This window comes from Oncorhynchus kisutch, linkage group LG18 (genome assembly GCF_002021735.2).
Source record: "Oncorhynchus kisutch isolate 150728-3 linkage group LG18, Okis_V2, whole genome shotgun sequence".
NCBI lineage: Eukaryota > Metazoa > Chordata > Actinopteri > Salmoniformes > Salmonidae > Oncorhynchus > Oncorhynchus kisutch.
This window is the reverse complement of record NC_034191.2, coordinates 20,241,266-20,260,786: the sequence shown is the minus strand read 5'-3', so window position 1 is coordinate 20,260,786 and position 19,521 is coordinate 20,241,266. Positions and strand designations below refer to the sequence as shown.

At 43.6% G+C, this 19,521-nt stretch overlaps 1 protein-coding gene across 1 annotated transcript in view; it reads left to right on the top strand.

Moving 5' to 3' along the window:
- LOC109909253 (chloride channel protein 2) overlaps nucleotides 1-19,151 on the top strand; it is a 64,337-nt gene extending 45,186 nt beyond the window's left edge. Inside the window, exons 13-23 of the mRNA XM_031795514.1 lie at nucleotides 1,939-2,008; nucleotides 2,137-2,247; nucleotides 4,453-4,666; nucleotides 6,812-6,945; nucleotides 7,575-7,771; nucleotides 10,078-10,195; nucleotides 10,483-10,553; nucleotides 12,127-12,165; nucleotides 15,165-15,269; nucleotides 16,082-16,168; nucleotides 18,514-19,151. Coding sequence (XP_031651374.1) covers nucleotides 1,939-2,008; nucleotides 2,137-2,247; nucleotides 4,453-4,666; nucleotides 6,812-6,945; nucleotides 7,575-7,771; nucleotides 10,078-10,195; nucleotides 10,483-10,553; nucleotides 12,127-12,165; nucleotides 15,165-15,269; nucleotides 16,082-16,168; nucleotides 18,514-18,720 — 1,353 coding nt within the window. The 3' untranslated portion in view covers nucleotides 18,721-19,151. The remainder of the gene's footprint in view (nucleotides 1-1,938; nucleotides 2,009-2,136; nucleotides 2,248-4,452; nucleotides 4,667-6,811; nucleotides 6,946-7,574; nucleotides 7,772-10,077; nucleotides 10,196-10,482; nucleotides 10,554-12,126; nucleotides 12,166-15,164; nucleotides 15,270-16,081; nucleotides 16,169-18,513) is intronic.
- The last annotated feature ends 370 nt before the right edge of the window (nucleotides 19,152-19,521 follow it).

Below are 19,521 nucleotides of genomic sequence, written 5' to 3'. Positions count from 1 at the left end.
TCCCAATTAGGTTGAAGGGTGGGCCCAATGGCTCAGTGCAAATTCCACACACATGATCACACATCAGACAGAGAAAAAAAACTAATGACGTGGTGCACATATCTGCAAATACAGTTGAAGTCGCACGTTTAAATACACCTTAGCCAAATACATTTAAACTCAGTTTTTCACAACTCCTGACATTTATCGTAGTACAAATTCCCTGTCTTATGTCAGTTAGGATCACCACTTTATTTTAAGAATGTGAAATATCAGAATAATAGTAGAGAGAATGATTTATTTCAGCTTTTATTGCTTTCATCACATTCCCAGTTGGTCAGAAGTTTACATACACTCAATTAGTATTTGGTAGCATTGCCTTTAAATGGTTTAACTTGGGTAAAACGATGCAGGTAGCCTTCCACAAGCTTCCCACAATAAGTTGGGTGAACTTTGGTCCATTCCTCATGACAGAGCTGGTCTAACTAAGGTTCGTAGGCCTCCTTGCTCGCACATGCTTTTTCAGTTCTGCCCACAATTTTTCTATAGGATTGAGGTCAGGGTTTTGTGATGGCCACTCCAATACCCGGGCTTTGTTGTTGTTAGCCATTTTGCCACAACTTAGGAGGTATGCTTGGGTCATTGTCCATTTGGAAGACCCCTTTGCAACCAAGCTATAACTTCCTGACTGATGTCTTGAGATGTTGCTTCAATATATCCACATAATTTTCCTAACTCATGATGCCATCTATTTTGTGAAGTGCACCAGTCCCTCCTGCAGCAAAGCAACCCCACGACATGATGCTGCCACCCCTGTGCTTGACGGTTGGGATGGTGTTCTTCGGCTTGCAAGCATCACCCTTTTTCCTCCAAACATAACGATGGTCATTATGGCCAAACAGTTCTATTTTTTTTCATTAGACCAGAGGACTGATGACCAGAGGACCAGAGGACTTTCTCCAAAAAGTATGATCTTTGTCCCCATGTGCAGTTGCAAACCGTAGTCTGGCTTTTTTTATGGTGGTTTTGGAGCAGTGGCTTCTTCTTTGCTGAGTGGCCTTTCAGGTTATGTCGATATAGGACTCGTTTTACTGTGGATATAGGTACTTCTGTACCGGTTTCCTCCAGCATCTTCACAGGGTCCTTTGCTGTTGTTCTGGGATTGATTTGCACTTTTCACAACAAAGTATGTTCATCTCTAGCTGAGAGAACGAGTCTCCTTCCTGAGCGGTATGACGGCTACGTGGCCCCATGGTGTTTATACCTGCGTACTATTATTTGTACAGATGAACGTTTGGAAATTGCTTCCAAGGATGAACCAGACTTGTGGAGGTCTACAAAAACAAATTCTGAGGTCTTGGTTGATTTCTTTAGATTTTCCCATGATGTCAAGCAAAGAGGCACTGAGTTTGAAGGTAGGCCTTGAAATACATCCACAGGTACACCTCCAATTGACTCAAATTGTGTCAACTAGCCTATCAGAAGCTTCTAAATCCATGACATAATTTTCTGGAATTTTCCAAGCTGTTTAAAGGCACTGTCAACTTAGTGTATGTAAACTTCTGACCCACTGGAATTGTGATACAGTGAATTATAAGTGAAATAATCTGTCTGTAAACAATTCTTGGAAAAATTACTTGTGTCATGCATAAAGTACATGTCCTAACTGACTTGACAAAACTATAGTTTGTTAACTAGAAATTTGGAGTGGTTTGGAGTGGTTGAAAAACAAGTTTTGATGACTCCAACATAAGTGTATGTAAACTTCCGACTTCAAATGTATGTGACACCGTACGTGATTTTCGGGGACCACTTTTGATGGATGTGCGCTACTTTCAGAAAAACTGTCAAAAAAGTATCCAAAACTTCTGGTAGCGTCTTTAAATTAAATATTGTCCTGTTCCCTAATTGGAATGCCACACTGTTCCCTGTGTGACTCCCTGTGTCTGTCTGTCTCAGTTCTGGATGTCTGCTCTGGCCATGACCATGCCTGTGCCCTGTGGAGCCTTCATGCCTGTCTTCGTCATTGGTAAGAATTGTGTGCGAATGTGTGTGTTTCAACAATAATGTTAACCCTGTGGATATGCTATTCAGTCTTGTGAGTGTCTGTGTACCAATATGTTACTCTCTCATGAACAATGTGTGTGTGTGTTCTAGGGGCAGCGTTTGGCCGTCTGGTCGGGGAGAGCATGGCCGCCTGGTTCCCTGATGGTGTCCACTCTGATGGCACCATCTACCCCATAGAGCCAGGAGTGTACGCAGCCGTAGGTGAGTTACTGTAGAAATATACACACAAAGACTAAGTTTGGTACAGATAGACAAGATTATCAATACCTATTTAAGACTAGACACAACTAGGCACCATTATTGTAACAATTAGGTAGTACAAAGACAGATAAAGCAAGAAAGCCCTTTATGTCACAGACAAAAACAATATGATGTCCCCTTTGGTAAGATGCATCTTAAAGGAAAACTCCACCAAAAACAATCTTTTTGTATTTGTTTCATTAGTCAATTGTTGACATAGTCCCAAATGTTTTGCTTGCCAGCAATCAAGTTTTCAAGATATGTAAATCAAATTGCATCATACGTGGATGATTTCTGTGTTTTGAAAGTTTCAAATCTTGAAAACTTGATTGCTGACAAGCAAAACATTTGGGACTATATCAACAATTGACTTATGCAACAAATACCAAATTATCGTTTTTGGGTGGAATTTTCCTTTAACGTTGGTGCTATGAGTGATTCTGTTAGCGTTGTTGTTGACTGTTGTGCTGATTATGCTGTTGTTCAGTGTTGGGGTTGATCTGTGTTTGTGTCTAATGGGTGCTGATGTTCACTCACCTCAGCTTTCTGTCTCTCTCTGATGAGCCTTTCATCTCAGCATGGCTAGATTTGCTCTCTCTTTCTCTCAGTTGCTCTCTCTCCCTTTTTCTCACTCTCTCGCTCTCTTGCTCTCTCACGCCCTCTCTCCTCCCTCCTAATAAAGTTAGGAATAATCAACTTTACCTCCCTCTCCTCTATCTCTGCCTCCCCCCTCCCACCCACTCTCTCAACTCCTTATTTTTTCTCATTTTATCTACTCATCTCTTTTTCGCCTCAATAACGGTTCCTACATTTAAAAAAATGTGTGAGGTACAATGTAATCTCAATCCAACGCCTGTCTCTACCTACCATCTCCTTCCCTCCCCTCTCATCCCTCCCCCATCTCCCTCCTCACTTTGTTGCTCCAGTATTATTGATGAAGGCTCAGTATAGAGTTGAGTTGAAGAGAAGTATGATTACACTGATATTGCTTTTACTACTTTATTCATGTCAATGGACAGTAACCTGTATGGACAGTAACCTGTACCCATTCCCTCCTCTCCTCTGTTCTTCCCTTCTCTCCCACCTCTCCTCTGTTCTTCTCTTCTCCTCCTCTCCCCTCTCCTCTGTTCTTCTCTTCTCCTCCTCTCCCCTCTCCTCTGTTCTTCTCTTCTCCTCCTCTCCCGTCTCCTCTGTTCTTCCCTTCTCTCCCACCTCTCCTCTGTTCTTCTCTTCTCCTCCTCTCTCCTCTCCTCTGTTCTTCTCTTCTCCTCCTCTCCCCTCTCCTCTGTTCTTCTCTTCTCCTCCTCTCCCCTCTCCTCTGTTCTTCTCTTCTCCTCCTCTCCCCTCTCCTCTGTTCTTCTCTTCTCCTCCTCTCCCCTCTCCTCTGTTCTTCTCTTCTCCTCCTCTCCCCTCTCCTCTGTTCTTCTCTTCTCCTCCTCTCCCCTCTCCTTTGTTCTTCTCTTCTCCTCCTCTCCCCTCTCCTCTGTTCTTCTCTTCTCCTCCTCTCCCCTCTCCTCTGTTCTTCTCTTCTCCTCCTCTCCCCTCTCCTCTGTTCTTCTCTTCTCCTCCTCTCCCCTCTCCTCTGTTCTTCTCTTCTCCTCCTCTCCCCTCTCCTTTGTTCTTCTCTTCTCCTCCTCTCCCCTCTCCTCTGTTCTTCTCTTCTCCTCCTCTCCCCTCTCCTCTGTTCTTCTCTTCTCCTCCTCTCCCCTCTCCTCTGTTCTTCTCTTCTCCTCCTCTCCCCTCTCCTCTGTTCTTCTCTTCTCTTCTTCTCCTCTCCCCTCTCCTCTGTTCTTCTCTTCTCCTCCTCTCCCCTCTCCTCTGTTCTTCTCTTCTCCTCCTCTCTCCTCTCCTCCTCTCCCCTCTTCTCTTCTCTTCTCCTCCTCTCTCCTCTCCTCTCCTCTCCTCTGTTCCTCTCCTCTCCTCTCCTCTCCTCTCCTCTCCTCTCCTCCTCCTCTCCTCTCCTCTCCTCTCCTCTCCTCTCCTCTCCTCTCCTCTCCTCTCCTCTCCTCTCCTCTCCTCCTCTCCTCTCTCCTCTCCTCTGTTCCTCTCCTCTCCTCTCCTCTCCTCTCCTCTCCTCTCCTCTCCTCTCCTCTCCTCTCCTCTCCTCTCCTCTCCTCTCCTCTCCTCTCCTCTCCTCTCCTCTCCTCTCCTCTCCTCTCCTCCCAGGTGCGGCGGCCCTGTCTGGAGCAGTCACTCACACAGTGTCGACGGCAGTTGTTGTGTTTGAACTGACGGGTCAGATCAGCCACATCCTGCCGGTGATGATAGCGGTGATACTGGCCAACGCCGTGGCCCAGTCCCTCCAGCCCTCGCTATATGACTCCCTCATCATGATCAAGAAACTACCGTACCTCCCTGAACTGGGCTGGGGACACCACGAGTACGTAGGACTACACCTATCTGTCCATCTATCTATCAACAGCACCCCTGGAGCAAATTAGGGTTAAGTGCCTTGCTCAAGGATAAATCAACAGATTTTTCACATTGTCAGCCCTGGTATTTGAAACAGCAAGCTTTCATTTACTGGCCCATCACTCTAACCACTACACTACCTGAGGGTTAACCTTTTGTTCCAATTTTCTAACAGTCATCACTCACAAGCTATGTTTCCATTAACTTGTCCGATTTAATTTTGGTCGACATTTAGAAAGTTTGCATAGAAAATCGATGTGACATTTGCCTGCTACAGTGCATTTCCATTGAACTATCTTTTGTTCAAAAAACAGCTGGACGTGAAGACGTCACACGTACAATTTTGTAAAGGTTTTTCACAAAACCCTCGTGTTGAATAATGAAGTGGTTGAAGTGTTTCCGTTACCCATTTAGACAAACTGCGCATTGAATAAATTGGTGACTGCCTGTATGCCCTCCTACCTATCTGTTTCACGTCTCAGGTAGTCCGCCAACACCAGCATGGATAGAATGCATTCATTTACTAATATTTGCCATATTCTAATAATTCTCATGTCCCAACATATTGCCACGGTGAAACTTGCACGCCTGTAGGCCTAGATCTGAAATAATTGGATGATGAAACTTGCCAGACAACCAGAAAAGCAAGGTGAAGCAATTCAGTCATTCTTGAGTCAGGACAATCCATGTCCTGCAAAGAAACATTATTTTTTATAGTTGAACAATAGATTTTGCTAGCAGTATATGCCTTTAGAATGAAATGTGGAGTTTTATAGCTACTTGATGACAAAACATGCCTTCAAAATGATTTGGAAATCATCATTTATTAGAAAAACACAGATTCCATCATGTCTCACAATAAAGAAAGTTTGGCAAAATAACCCCCCCCCCCTGTTGAACAGTTACAAATGTTGTCGATCTTTAGAACATTTCTTCCTTTGTGACATTAAAAGTCAATGGAAAACTGTACTGACTGTATGGGTGGTGCTAATACCCCCTCCCTCTCTTCTACTCCTCCTCTCGTCATCCCTCTCTCCCATCGTCCTCTCGTCATCCCTCTCTTCTACTCCTCCTCTCGTCATCCCTCTCTCCCATCGTCCTCTCGTCATCCCTCTCTTCCACTCCTCTCGTCATCCCTCTCTCCCATCATCCTCTCGTCATCCCTCTCTTCCACTCCTCCTCTCGTCATCCCTCTCTCCCATCGTCCTCTCGTCATCCCTCTCTCCCATCGTCCTCTCGTCATCCCTCTCTCCCTTCGTCCTCTCTTCCACTCCTCCTCTCGTCATCCCTCTCTTCCACTCCTCCTCTCGTCATCCCTCTCTTCCACTCCTCCTCTCGTCATCCCTCTCTTCCACTCCTCCTCTCGGCATCCCTCTCTCCCACTCCTCCTCTCGTCATCCCTCTCTTCCACTCCTCCTCTCGTCATCCCTCTCTCCCATCGTCCTCTCGTCATCCCTCTCTCCCACTCCTCCTCTCGTCATCCCTCTCTCCCACTCCTCCTCTCGTCATCCCTCTCTCCCACTCCTCCTCTCGTCATCCCTCTCTCCCACTCCTCCTCTCGTCATCCCTCTCTCCCATCGTCCTCTCGTCATCCCTCTCTCCCACTCCTCCTCTCGTCATCCCTCTCTCCCATCGTCCTCTCGTCATCCCTCTCTCCCACTCCTCCTCTCGTCATCCCTCTCTCCCACTCCTCCTCTCGTCATCCCTCTCTTCCACTCCTCCTCTCGTCATCACTCTCTCCCACTCCTCCTCTCGTCATCCCTCTCTCCCAATCGTCCTCTCGTCATCCCTCTCTCCCACTCCTCCTCTCGTCATCCCTCTCTCCCACTCCTCCTCTCGTCATCCCTCTCTCCCATCGTCCTCTCATCATCCCTCACTCCCACTCCTCCTCTCGTCATCCCTCTCTCCCATCGTCCTCTCGTCATCCCTCTCTCCCATCGTCCTCTCGTCATCCCTCTCTCCAATCGTCCTCTCGTCATCCCTCTCTCCCACTCCTCCTCTCGTCATCCCTCTCTCCCATCGTCCTCTCGTCATCCCTCTCTTCCACTCCTCCTCTCGTCATCCCTCTCTCCCACTCCTCCTCTCGTCATCCCTCTCTCCCATCGTCCTTCAGGAAGTATAATATTTGTGTGGAGGACATCATGATCAGGGATGTGATGTACATCACCCTCAACTGCTGCTACAGAGACCTGCATGATGTACTGCTGACTGGACACCTCAAGACCCTAGCCCTGCTCGAGTCCAGTGGTGAGACACACGCACACGCCCACAAACACACACAAATACACACTAATACTTTACAGATGCAGACACGCATACACACACATTATAGACACTACAGAACATTTTCAGTCAAATAAATGCTCCCCCACACACACATTCAAGTTATGTATTTTTATGCCAAGTCTGTTGTAATTGTGAAGCGATGCCAAAGCAATTAGCTGGGGCATTTAACCAAGATATAATAAGCAAATTTCGCACACAAAGGCAATTATTTAAAACAAACAGACATACCCCCTCATACACACTGTACTGTAGTACCCCCTGTTGTACACGCACACACACCCACACACACACACACACACAGACAGACTCCTGGCTGTTCTCAGTTACATCACTCACCATGTTGTTGTGATTCGTTAGGAGTCCACTGCAGTCTGCACATTAACTACTGTTCTAAAATACCTCTTCTCTTCCATCCCATCTTCCCACTCTGTCCTCCCCCTCCTCTCTCACTCTAATATCCTGGCCCCTCTCTCTCCATTTCTCCTCTCTTCCATCATTCTTCTTCTCCTCTGCCCATCATCTCTGTCCTCTCTTCACCCCCTCCTTACTTTTTCTCCCTCTCCACCTCTACCCCCTCGCCCCCCCCCCAGAGTCGATGATCCTGCTGGGTTCTATTGAGCGTGCCCAGATCCAGGCCCTCCTATCCCTACAGCTAGGCCGGCCACGGAGACTGAAGTACCTGAGAGACCGTGCCACAGCTGAGAAGCGCCTGTCGGTGGGCTCCCACCCGGGCAGCGAGGACGGCTCCACCATGGTCAACCAGGAGGTCCACTTCCAGGTCAATAAGGTAAAAGTACAAATACATCTGTATAAGATGTGGTGCTTACCCTCAGTCTTGAAGCCTGGATCAATGAAGGAGGGTAAGAGAACCTAGGCACTTTTCATAGTGATAAAATAAAATAATTCTAATCTCATGGTTGATAAAGGTTGTATCTGTGAGAGAAAGAATTTTAACAAGCCTTTACTGTCCCATCAGTAAGAGGCCAGGAGAGAGAGAGACAGACAGAGGGAGAGAGAGAGTCCTGGGGCTCTGTTTACAAACACAGAAAGACCCCACAGAGCCCCAGGAGAGCAACACAATTAGACCCAACCAAATCATGAGAAAACAAAAAGAGAATTACTTGACACATTGGAAAGAATTAACAAAGAGCAAACTAGAATGCTATTTGGCCCTAAACAGAGAGTACACAGTGGCAGAATACCTGACCACTGTGACTGACCCAAACTTAAGGAAAGCTTTGACTATGTACAGACTCAGTGAGCATAGCCTTGCAATTGAGAAAGGCCGCCGTAGGCAGACCTGGCTCTCAAGAGAAGACAGGCTATGTGCACACTGCCCACAAAATGAGATGGAAACTGAGCTGCACTTCCTCTGGCAACCAGTGAAGAACAAACACCATTGTAAATACAACACATATTTATGTTGATTTATTTTCCCTTTTGTAATTGAACCATTTGCACATCGTTACAACACTGTATATGTACATAATATCACATTTGTAATGTCTTTATTCTTTTGGAACTTCTATGATTGTAATGTTTACTATCTACTTCACTTCCTTTGGCAGTGTTAACATATGTTTCCCATGCCAATAAAGCCCCTTGAATTGAAATGAATTTAGACAGAGAGAGATACAGACAGAGAGAGAGAAAGAAACAAACAAGAGAGAGAGACAGACAGAGAACGAGAAATGGACAGAGATAGAGAGAGAAAGAAACAAACAAGAGAGAGAGACAGACAGAGAACGAGAAATGGACAGAGATAGAGAGAGAAAGAAACAAACGAGAGAGAGAGACAGACAGAGAACGAGAAACAGACAGAGATAGATAGAGAAAGAAAGAAACAAACAGAGAGAGAGACAGACGGAGAACGAGAAACAGACAGAGATAGAGAGAGAAAGAAACAAACAGAGAGAGACAGACAGAGCTAGAGAGAGAAACAAACAAACAAGAGAGAGACAGACAGAGAACGAGAAACAGACAGAGATAGAGAGAGAAAGAAACAAACAAGAGAGAGAGAGAGAGAGATAGACAGAGAACGAGAAACAGACAGAGATAGAGAGAGAAAGAAGCAAACAAGAGAGAGAGAGAGACAGAGAACGAGAAACAGACAGAGATAGAGAGAGAAAGAAACAAACAAGAGAGAGAGAGAGAGATAGACAGAGAACGAGAAACAGACAGAGATAGAGAGAGAAACAGACAGCGCCGCTCCAGAATCTCACAAAACTGTTCAATTGGGTTGAGATCTGGTGACTGAGACGCACAGGCACACACACACACACACACACACACCCTTTAAACCCCCTATGCTACTTTGAGACCTCTCTATCAAAGTCACAGATCTCTTCTAGTCATTGTAGTCAAAATAATGGGCAATTGGGAATTTTTATATATGACCATAAGCACGATGGGATGTTAACTGCTTAATTAACTTAGGAACCACACCTGTGTGGAAGCACCTGCTTTCAATATACTTTGCACCCCTCATTTACTCAAGGGTTTCCTTTATTTAGGCAACAGGTACAGCATGAACTGTACTATTGATTATATGTATTCAGAGTGTATTCATAGGTTGCACCATCATGAATTGGTCGCGTCATGTCATTGTTATGAACCTTCTTCAGCCGCCCAGTCATTCTGGACAGAGGCTAACTACTATTTTGTCAAAATTACACTATGGTCCCTAAAAATATGATGACATTGCTAAAGCAATCAAATATTTAGTAGGAAACAACTTTATCAGCATTATCATGCCGTCAAATTTACTTTAGGCAGATGGCAATGTTGTCATTAGCTTGCTAAATTCATCAAAAAATAGCTAGCAATGCTAACGTTAGCTAGCTACAATCCTCTCAGTTAATCTGGCTACATCAAAATTATGACAAAATGTTTTCCTACTAATTATTTTCCTCCTTTTGAATGTCATAGTATTTCCAAGCCACTGGAATGCACTTCTGAGGAAATCTTCATTAGCGCTCATTGACAATGCATTGGGTAGAATGGGGCATCAGTCCCAAACACATGTTCGAAACAATATTGTGACGAAACATGCAACCCATGAATAGTAACGTGTGTGTGTGTGTGTGTGTGTAGATCTCCACAGAGGAGACTTCCCTCAGTTCCACCCCTACCCCCTCCATGAAGCCACTGAAGCCGGCCCTGAAGAGACCCTCTGTGGTGGACTGCCCTACTGAGATACCCATGCCCACAAGTAAGAGCAAATACACACAGAACTTGTATTACCAACATCAATGGTCTCTATCTCTCCTTCCATGTCTCTCAAATAATTGTATTTAATGTATTTTTTATTCCGAAAGGGGCCTAAAATTCTAAATCAAATAGCTAAATGATCAATAGTATGACCATCTTAAAACAATTCCATAAGTCAGTTTAGAACCCCCCTCAACTGCTTAGACTTTTGCCAATTATTAAACAACTAAGTACTTTTTGAATTACGTAGAGCTTCTTCAATAGTCTCTCTCTCTCTCCCTTTCTCAGGTCCACAGGACCACTCAGGCAGCACCTTAAAGAACCTATTCCGTGTCAGACCTGATATAGAAGGCCTGGAGGTGAGACACCTGTCAGAAAACACACACACTCCTACCTCCTTTACAAACTCTCCCTCTTCTAGAAGTTCACGGTCAATCACTCTCCGATACATAATCACTTCCTGTTCAATCTCTCTGAGTTACACCTCCAACTCAAGCCTCCACACCTCCACTTAGGTTAGGCATGACTCTATTTTTTTCAGAGTTGGGGGAGCTTCAGAGTTGGGGGTGCATTTGCCCAGCGTGGCAGAGATGTTGTGTTAACGTTGTTCTTGTCTTTGGCCGCTGGAAGAACAACAATGTCAACATCAACATAAAGGGCACTGCATCGAGCTCTGCGTCTCCTGAGTTAAGGAGGCCACCCAAGCGCGTCAGGATATCCGTTGTGGTAAGAACACTGGGCATGCCCCAGGAAACTGCCCAGCAACTGGTCAGCCATCCAATCAACCATTCGCCATCCGCTGCAGGGCTATTCCATGCCTGTGGACTTTGATCTGTGCCGAGCTGAGCCTTGCCGATCTGTGCCATCAAGACAAATGTGTTGAATGCCCTCCTCCCTGTCTGTGAACTCTTACTGCCCTCTGACACATAGTTCTCCTCTTCTGATTGGCTGTTAGGTAGTTTTAACTCTGACCTCATCGTCAGAATGCAAACTGATTGGTCAAGAAGTCAGTAGTGGTCGTGGAGAACTCAACCGCCTCTCTAGCTATGACACCCTAAACCCCAAAAGACTACAAACCGTGTCTATGTGGTCCAAACGTGGTCTTTCCATGGTCAGGGTGGTGTGTTTAAGCTGCGGGCAACTTAAGGGACGTCTCAGTTCAACCAAAGCATGCTGCTACGCTGTCTATCATCAGCCATGTCATTAGAGGCGTCGAATCAGTGACCTTCTCCTGGTTTGTTGGTGGGGCCGCCCCTCCACAGAACCAAACTCCTCCCCTTTTCATCTCCTATAGTCATTCATACCACTTGCCATGAAAACATATGTCATACTGAAGATGGAGGGAAGGGGGGGGGGGGTTCCATGCATGCCTATTTATGGAGGACAACAGAAATCAGAAGAACATCCTGTTGGTAAGACGGGCAGTTCTTATCCTCCTGTCCAATGACAAAGCCATTACACTTACAACCACCAAGGAACCCATAATGCATGAGAGGAGGAATTATTTGAAGTATCTGGAAAATGACACCATCAACCATGATACACTGTCTAATTACCAATGCTGCTACGCTCAAACAGCCATTCATGTCCATCAATGAAACAACTGCCCAATTCTGAATTAAGAAGGATGATTACAACATATACAACATAACACTTTGTATGTACCCTCCTGACAAAATATAAAATGGTAATTCTGTTATTCATAAATAGTCAAGAGAACAGCAATCTGGAAATGAAATAGTTCAAGGTTTTATGTCATTAAACATTGATTTGATTTCATATCCATAGACTACATGTATGACACATCCATATCATAAAAGGATCCATTCATCATATAGCTAGATTATAGAATTAAAACCTTGAACCATTTATCGCTTGGTATGTGTTTGCAGTGTAAGTGTGTTGATCTGTTTCCTGTCCCTCTTCTCTCAGGATGACTTCCATGTGGATGATGACATGACCATCAGAGAGGTGAGACCCTACAACACTTTCTCTCCCTCTTTCTCCCTTTTCTCTCAGGATGTGTCAGTGCTGTCTGTCTATGCTACAGTGTATTTACTGGTTATCAGGGGAATAATTAGTCACTGTGTATGAATAGCCTTATCAAAGCTGGAATCTCTATGGGCATCTATTATCTCTGCACCAGGGACCACAGCCAGACACTGTGTAGCCACATACAAGAGGAAACCACCTAGGCTTATAGGAAGTGGAGTTTGGATAGGGATTGAGGTTAGGGTTGATGTTTGGGTAGGGATTTAAATTAGCGATGGGGTTTGCTTGCAAAGTGATTTGGTTGGTATTAGGAATGATTGGATTTTAGATGAATGCAGGAATTATTGGTGGTACCTCAATTGAAATATTCTGAGATTTTTTTCACTGCATTCCATAATCTATCATTTCTTTAATCTCACGTTTCCGTTTCAACTGCTACCATGCTTATTATGCATATGACTCTCATATTTGCTCAACTATTAGCGTTTAGATATGCAGAAGCCCATATAGGTAACAATCACTGGAGTGTAATGTCTATTCCAAAAGGAATGATTCTGTCTTCTTAAATATTAATGAATGCCCCACAAAAAAACTTTTTGCAACTGAAATACGATGTTTACCCATGTTGCACAACGATTGAAGTCAATAAATCATGGTTTTAGTCAAAGTATGATACATTTGGGCTTGAAGAGACAAATCCGGAAAGCCCATTTCGTGCAAATCGTTGTGAATGTAGTAACTTTTCCTATGATATGATGAAGAAATTATTTTCAGCCTACGTTTAATTTCAGCACTGGGTTTTATTTGAATGTTGCCACCCACCAGCATGACATAGTTTATTAATCAGAAACATCTTTAGTTATTCGTCTTTGTGACTGAGATGAGAAACAGCCTTGTGTCCACTCGGCCGCCTGAGACGTTTTATTTATGGTATGAGATAGCATTTTACAAACCCGTTTCCTCCGTCGCCCCCAGATGAATGGTTTTGACCACTAAAGTTTTGCTTCACTAGACGCTCCACTGCTTTGATTGGTGTAAAGTGTTTATCCAGGTAATGAAAAGGCACCCGCAAAATAAAATGTATAGTTACATGTCATCTGCGGAGTACATGATCATTTCACTTCCCCTGTGAGCCATGAGCACGGGTTGATTTGGCTTTGCTGTACCGCAGCCTGCCAGCAGTCTACTTACCAAGGGTTGCACCGTGTCCATTACAATGTAGATAAACACATATCAGCTATCTTTCAATGGTTATCCATATTACTGGAGCTTATTCTTTCTGACTATCTTGATGGCGGATTCGCGGCCACAATTTATGGACGATGCCAAACGTTTGGCGATAACAATAGATGGCGAAGTCAAAGATGACTGGTTTACATCTGTGGTGAAGTTTTCCCTAAATCAATGCTTATGACAAATCCAGTTCCAGAACTAGCTATAGAGCCAGCTGGCTAATCTTTTGAATATTGTGTAGTTATAAAAACAGCACCATATAACATTAATTAGCTAAATAAGGTTAACTAGCATGTTAGCCAGCTACACAGACAGGTGTCAATGCCCTATTTGTTGACGTTTATCAACTCCATGTGGAAATTCCCACATCCAATTTGTGAATATGTACAAGTAGGCTTTGTCATTCTTTGGAGGAGGAACCTAAACATGGATTTCCTCTCTGGGACAGGAAATTACGTTTAAATAGTGGTGGCAACTTCCTCGTGAGTCCTTTAAGGAATTGAAGATAAAAGCCATAGCCGTTCTTTCTCACCATGGATGTAAAGACCATTTAAATATTCTATACGTCTAGTAGGGCTGTGACGATCATGGGATTTTGGATGACGATAACTGGCCAGCCAAATGACCGCTGTCACCGTAATAACCGTTCAAATAGCATTTTAAAATATGAATAGAATGAAGAGAACAGGTGTCCCACCCATTCAAGTCAATGACAGTATAATGGGTGGACTGGCAGTCATTGCTAGCGTACCCATCGGAGCTGTTTGGTTCTTATTTTTCAGAGTAAATAACTCACAGACACTAGAGAAGCTTTAACCAAGTTTAATCATTCCCAAAGGTTCTGTACAGCTGAAATCAGACGGCCAAACATTTCAGACATCAGAGTTTATATACATCCTACTTAAGACACTCCTCTTCCTTACAGTTTATGGCTCCACAGGAAAGAAGGTAACCAGATAGCAACCCTGATTACTCCCTTAAGGGGAACTGACTTCACCCCTCACCTCCTGACCCACAGATATCCATCTGTCTTCCCTATATCAACACATCGCTCTCTTCTCCTCCATCAAACACGTCCCAAAGCCTTCTGTCTTTCTTCAGAGAACCATTAACTTCTAACATAGTCTCTTTCATTTCCTATCATTCATTTACTACCTCAATGATCAATGTTTAGCCGATTCCAACAGAGCAAAGCAGAAAGGAAAATATTTGCTAAAATATGTGCTGTGCTTTGTTGATTCAGTATGGAGAAGGTATGAAAATGTATGCGCTCACTATCGTAAGTCGCTAAATGACTCAAATATAAATGTAATTCAACTCCACTAACATTACAAAAAAATACTTTCCTGTGCATGAGCCACATCAGTTAACATCATTTGAATTAACATTCTGCATATATTACAAAGCAAATTATTCCATCACAATACCAGCTAGCCATTGTGAGCGCACCCATGACTACCTGTCAACTTGCCAGGGTTACAGGTTCCAAGCCTGTTCTATTCACCTATTTCTATATGTGCTGCCGCTGAATTGTAGTCATTCTGTCAGCTGTTTGTTAGGAAAAAAAGATTAATTTGATACATTTATTTATTACAGTTATGACATTTACTTTTTGTCCATGACAGTCTTCATCCATAACTGTAGTTTGCATGGTTATACGGTAATTGTGCCAGCCCAATGTCTGTGTTTGAGTACTTCCATTATGTTTCTCTCCACTTTCCTCTTTATCCTCCCCGGGTTTACAGATTGCAGAGTGGGAGGAGAACCAGCTTGACGAGCAGGTGAACTTTGACAACTGCATGATCGACCCCGCCCCCATCCAACTGGTGGAGAGCACCTCACTACATAAGGTCTGTCTGTCTGTCTTTATTTCTGTCTGTCTGTCTCCGTTATACTGCTCAGTACCCCCTTTTCACTAAATAAATCCAGGATTATTTTGTAAAATGCACTTTGTAGATGGATAGTCCAGTGTTATTGCTATTATAGCCACTGCAGTACAAGCGCACAAACTCACATTTGTGTGTGACTTATGGAAACTGGTGTTTGTTCTTTTGTGTCTATCAGTGTATTCCATGCTGTTTTATGTGTTTGTTTCCTGGAACATTGTAATGGTTAACTCCCATTGCATTAAATATTGAAATAACAATAAGGTTATTCTATTTCCTGTGATTTGGGTTTAGGCTCAAGCTGCTGTCTGTGTGGTTCACTTGAGGTTCTAGCAGCTTACAGTATCAGTAGGGATGTTGTACCTTTCACAACAATCTAGCTCAGTGGTGCTCAAACACCCGATTAGGCTAATCAAGGTGATTACTTTTGATGACTTGCTGATTTACTTCATTAGTTGAATGAGGAAGGAGCTTGTACACCATTCAGCTCTACAGTGACCACTGAGATGACTGTTCTAATGCACTAACTGCTGTAGTTTAATAGCTGCTTTCAGATGTTTACTGTTTTGTGATTCAGAAGGGCCTCCATATGAATGTCAAAAGGGAATCTATGATTCTAAATGTTCTAGATGTTGGTTCCAAGTATTCTAAATGTTCTAAGAGTTCTCGATATTGATTCTAACAGTTCTAGCTGTTCTATATATTAGTTCTAAGTGTTCTAGCAGTTGGTTCTGTTCTGGATGTGGGTTCTAAGTGTATTGTTCTCTTGTCCCCAGACCCACACCATCTTTTCTCTGCTGGGGTTGGACCATGCCTACGTCACCAGCATTGGACGACTCATCGGAGTGGTGTCCCTCAAAGAGGTGAGTGACACAGATCACCTGGGGTTGAGCACATCAACATGGCACTGTCCCATCGTCATCATCATCATCATTGATTACAACATCACAACAGCCACCATTGTCATAGACCTCTCCATCATCATCTTTCGCACTGTCACAATCATCAGCATAACTGTCACCACAATCACACACATACAGTATCAATGAACTTCGCTCCTTCCGTGCCTTGTTATGTGACAGACAGCAAGACAAATGTCTGGTTAATGTTCCTTGCTGTCTCTCCTCTTTCTGTACCGTGTTCTTTCTATATTTCTCTCTCTCACTCTTTTCACAAACAAAGCAGGTGGAGGCACTCTGTCTTTGTCAGTTGGCTGTAAAACAGGGGATTGTTGCTAAGCACAGTGTTGTTCCACTGGCTGACATTCAGGCCTTTTGTTTGGTGTTAAACAGCCTCTCCTCTTCTCGCCCTCTAGTCTCCTCTCTTCTTTGCTTCTACTCGCCTCACATCTCCTCTCGTCGTCTGTCACACAGCACTGCTGCATTCTGCTCTCATTATGCTTTCTAATAACTGGGGAGGGTGTGTATGTGTGTGTGTAAGTGAGAAACATGTCTGCCTAGAAACCGTTGTTTCCCAGACGTCTGTCATTGTTGGGGAAGGAGAGGGGTGGAGTACAGTATATGACGACATCTTATTAGGGCTATTGTTGGGGCCAATATATGTTGAGTTAAAAAAAAACATTGTTCATCTTTAATTTATTACCATGGTAGCATAGCCACACTCCCTATATTATCACCTAGAAACACCATAGCAACCGCCCTGTAATATTGCCATGGTTAAACATCACCATTCCACTTTGGTCTACACTTGCCTAAGACTGTCATTGGTTTATATATGCACTAGATGGCTGACAAGGGGCGCCGTTTTGAAGCCACCGCGCCTCCATATTGGCACTCCCCCAAGGTTGTAAAGAATATATTTTGGAAGCTATAGAAATGCCTTTATTAATAAATAAAACATGTTTTGCCATGTTCATTCTATTACAGACACCTTAATGAATACTTTTAAATTATATTATGTAAGCTAAACATTCAAATTAAAAGAAATATATACAACATTTCTTTTTTTAAAGTACTGTTCCCACTAGGGTTGCAAAGGGAGGGTATATTACTGCAAACTACCAGTAAACTACCAGAATTCAGCATATGTGGGAACTCCTTCAAGACTGTTGGAAAAGCATTCAAGGTTAAGCAGGTTGAGAGAATGCCAAGAGTGTGCAAAGCTGTCATCAAGGCAAAGGGTGGATATTTGAAGAATTTCAAATATAAAATATTATTTGATTTGTTTAACTTTTTTGGGTTACTAGATGATTCCATATGTGTTATTTCCTCATTTTGATGTCTTCACTATTATTCTACAATGTAGAAAATAGTAAAAATACAGAAAAACCCTTGAATGAGTAGGTGTTCTAAATCTTTTGACTGGTAGTGTACATCATGGATGGATGCTTCTCCCTGTCATGAATGCCATGGTTGCCCTTAGTTTGAAGATGTAATCCGGAGACAGATGTTTTCTCCATCTCCTTAGCTATCATACACGAATTCCACTGATTTCAAAACTTGGTCCCCCAGAAAGTGGAGAGCAACACTTATGCAGCTCTACTAAGCAATGCATATATTTTTTAAACCGCGTTAGACAGGATTACCTACAGATACTGACCAGCTCAAATAGACAGAAGTGTGCTATATAGCAGACCAATCCAAACGCATCTCTCGGCATGTCCAGCCAACTCATTATCTCAGCCAATCATGGCTAGCGGGAAGGTTGCTTGCTTTTTCTGTGGCTAAACCAACTAGGCTCGTAATTTAATAATTTTATTCATGTTTTTCAAGTATAAATTACCAAAGTTACGATGGATTCCCATAGATTTTCTGTTAATTACCAGATTCCAGTAACTTTGGTAAATGACCGGTAGTTTTGCAACCCTAGTCCCCACTACAACAAAGAATACTTAAATAGATGTAATTTTGTCCTTGAATCATTTAATTGAAATACTGTAAAATTACATTCATTCCAATGGAGGATTGCTCCTTCTGGGGAGTGCCAATATGGCTGGCCAGTGGCGTCAGTCTTTCATTGGCCAATACATAGCATCAGCAATCCAGGGTTTACATACATTATTGGTCACTGTACAGATTGAGCTATACTCTCTGATCCTAATTTATACTCAATCCCAAATTGACTGGTACTCAATAACTGTGACCTGTAGTCCCTACGTGTCAAAGTGTACAGGCTAGGGGTTGGGTTTGTATTGGGCAAGTCTTTTCACCTTTGTTGACCCACTATTTCTTTATCATTCTCTCTGTAGCTGCAGAAGGCCATCGAGGGCTCTGTGGCAGTGAAGGGGGTGAATGTGCGCCCCCCTCTGGCCAGTTTCCGGGACAGCGGCACCAGTGGCACCATTATGAACAACGAGAACAAGGCCAGAGATCTCCACAAGCTGTGGAACCGCCGAAAGTTGATGTCCCTCCCCCAGGAGCATCGAGCCTCCGACTCTGACGAGAAGTCCAAGTGAGGTGGACTGGGATAGGTTGACGGGGATGGGGACGATGATGCGGACAGGTGGACGGGGATGGGGACAGGTGACACAGGGATGGGGACGGATGTGTTGGCGAGGAGCATTGACCCCCCCCCCCCCCCCCCCCCCGAACTCAAAACCACAACCAATGCTGCAAACTCATGGCTTGGATCAATATTTAATTCTGGACTATAGAGGGATGGGTTAAGGTGTCACTGCTTAACAAAGGTGATCAAAGCAAAATGTATAGAATATGTGTGTTTTGACTATAAAAGGAATTGCATTTTTAGACAAATTTTGCAGACTTGGTTATTGGTCTGACTTTGAGAGGAAATTTAAAAAAGAAAATCCTATGTGTAGCACCTTCTCAGAAAATACAGTCTCAAACACACACGCACAAGTTTTAATAAGAGCCAGTCTGCACACTCCAAGACAATGGAGTTCTCTCTAAAAATAGCTCTTTATAACCTTGAAGAGAGGAAGAGGAGAGGGGGGAGAGAGTGAAAAAGGCTAAAATATGACAATATGAAAGCATTTTCTGTTATCTAATCTGCTGCTGCTTTAGGGTGTTTCCACCCCCCCCCCCCCCACCCAATATAACCCAGGGTAGCTTTCTGGTTGGCCAACTTCACATCCCCACTGTATATGTCCACTGTCCAGTAACACTACACTACGTTGATCAGAGTAAGGTCAGACCCAGACCACATAGAACCAGTTTGATTCAGTCCCATTCTAAATCCTATTTTCCCTAACCTTAACCCTAACCTTAAACTTAAACCTAACTCTAGCTCCTAACCC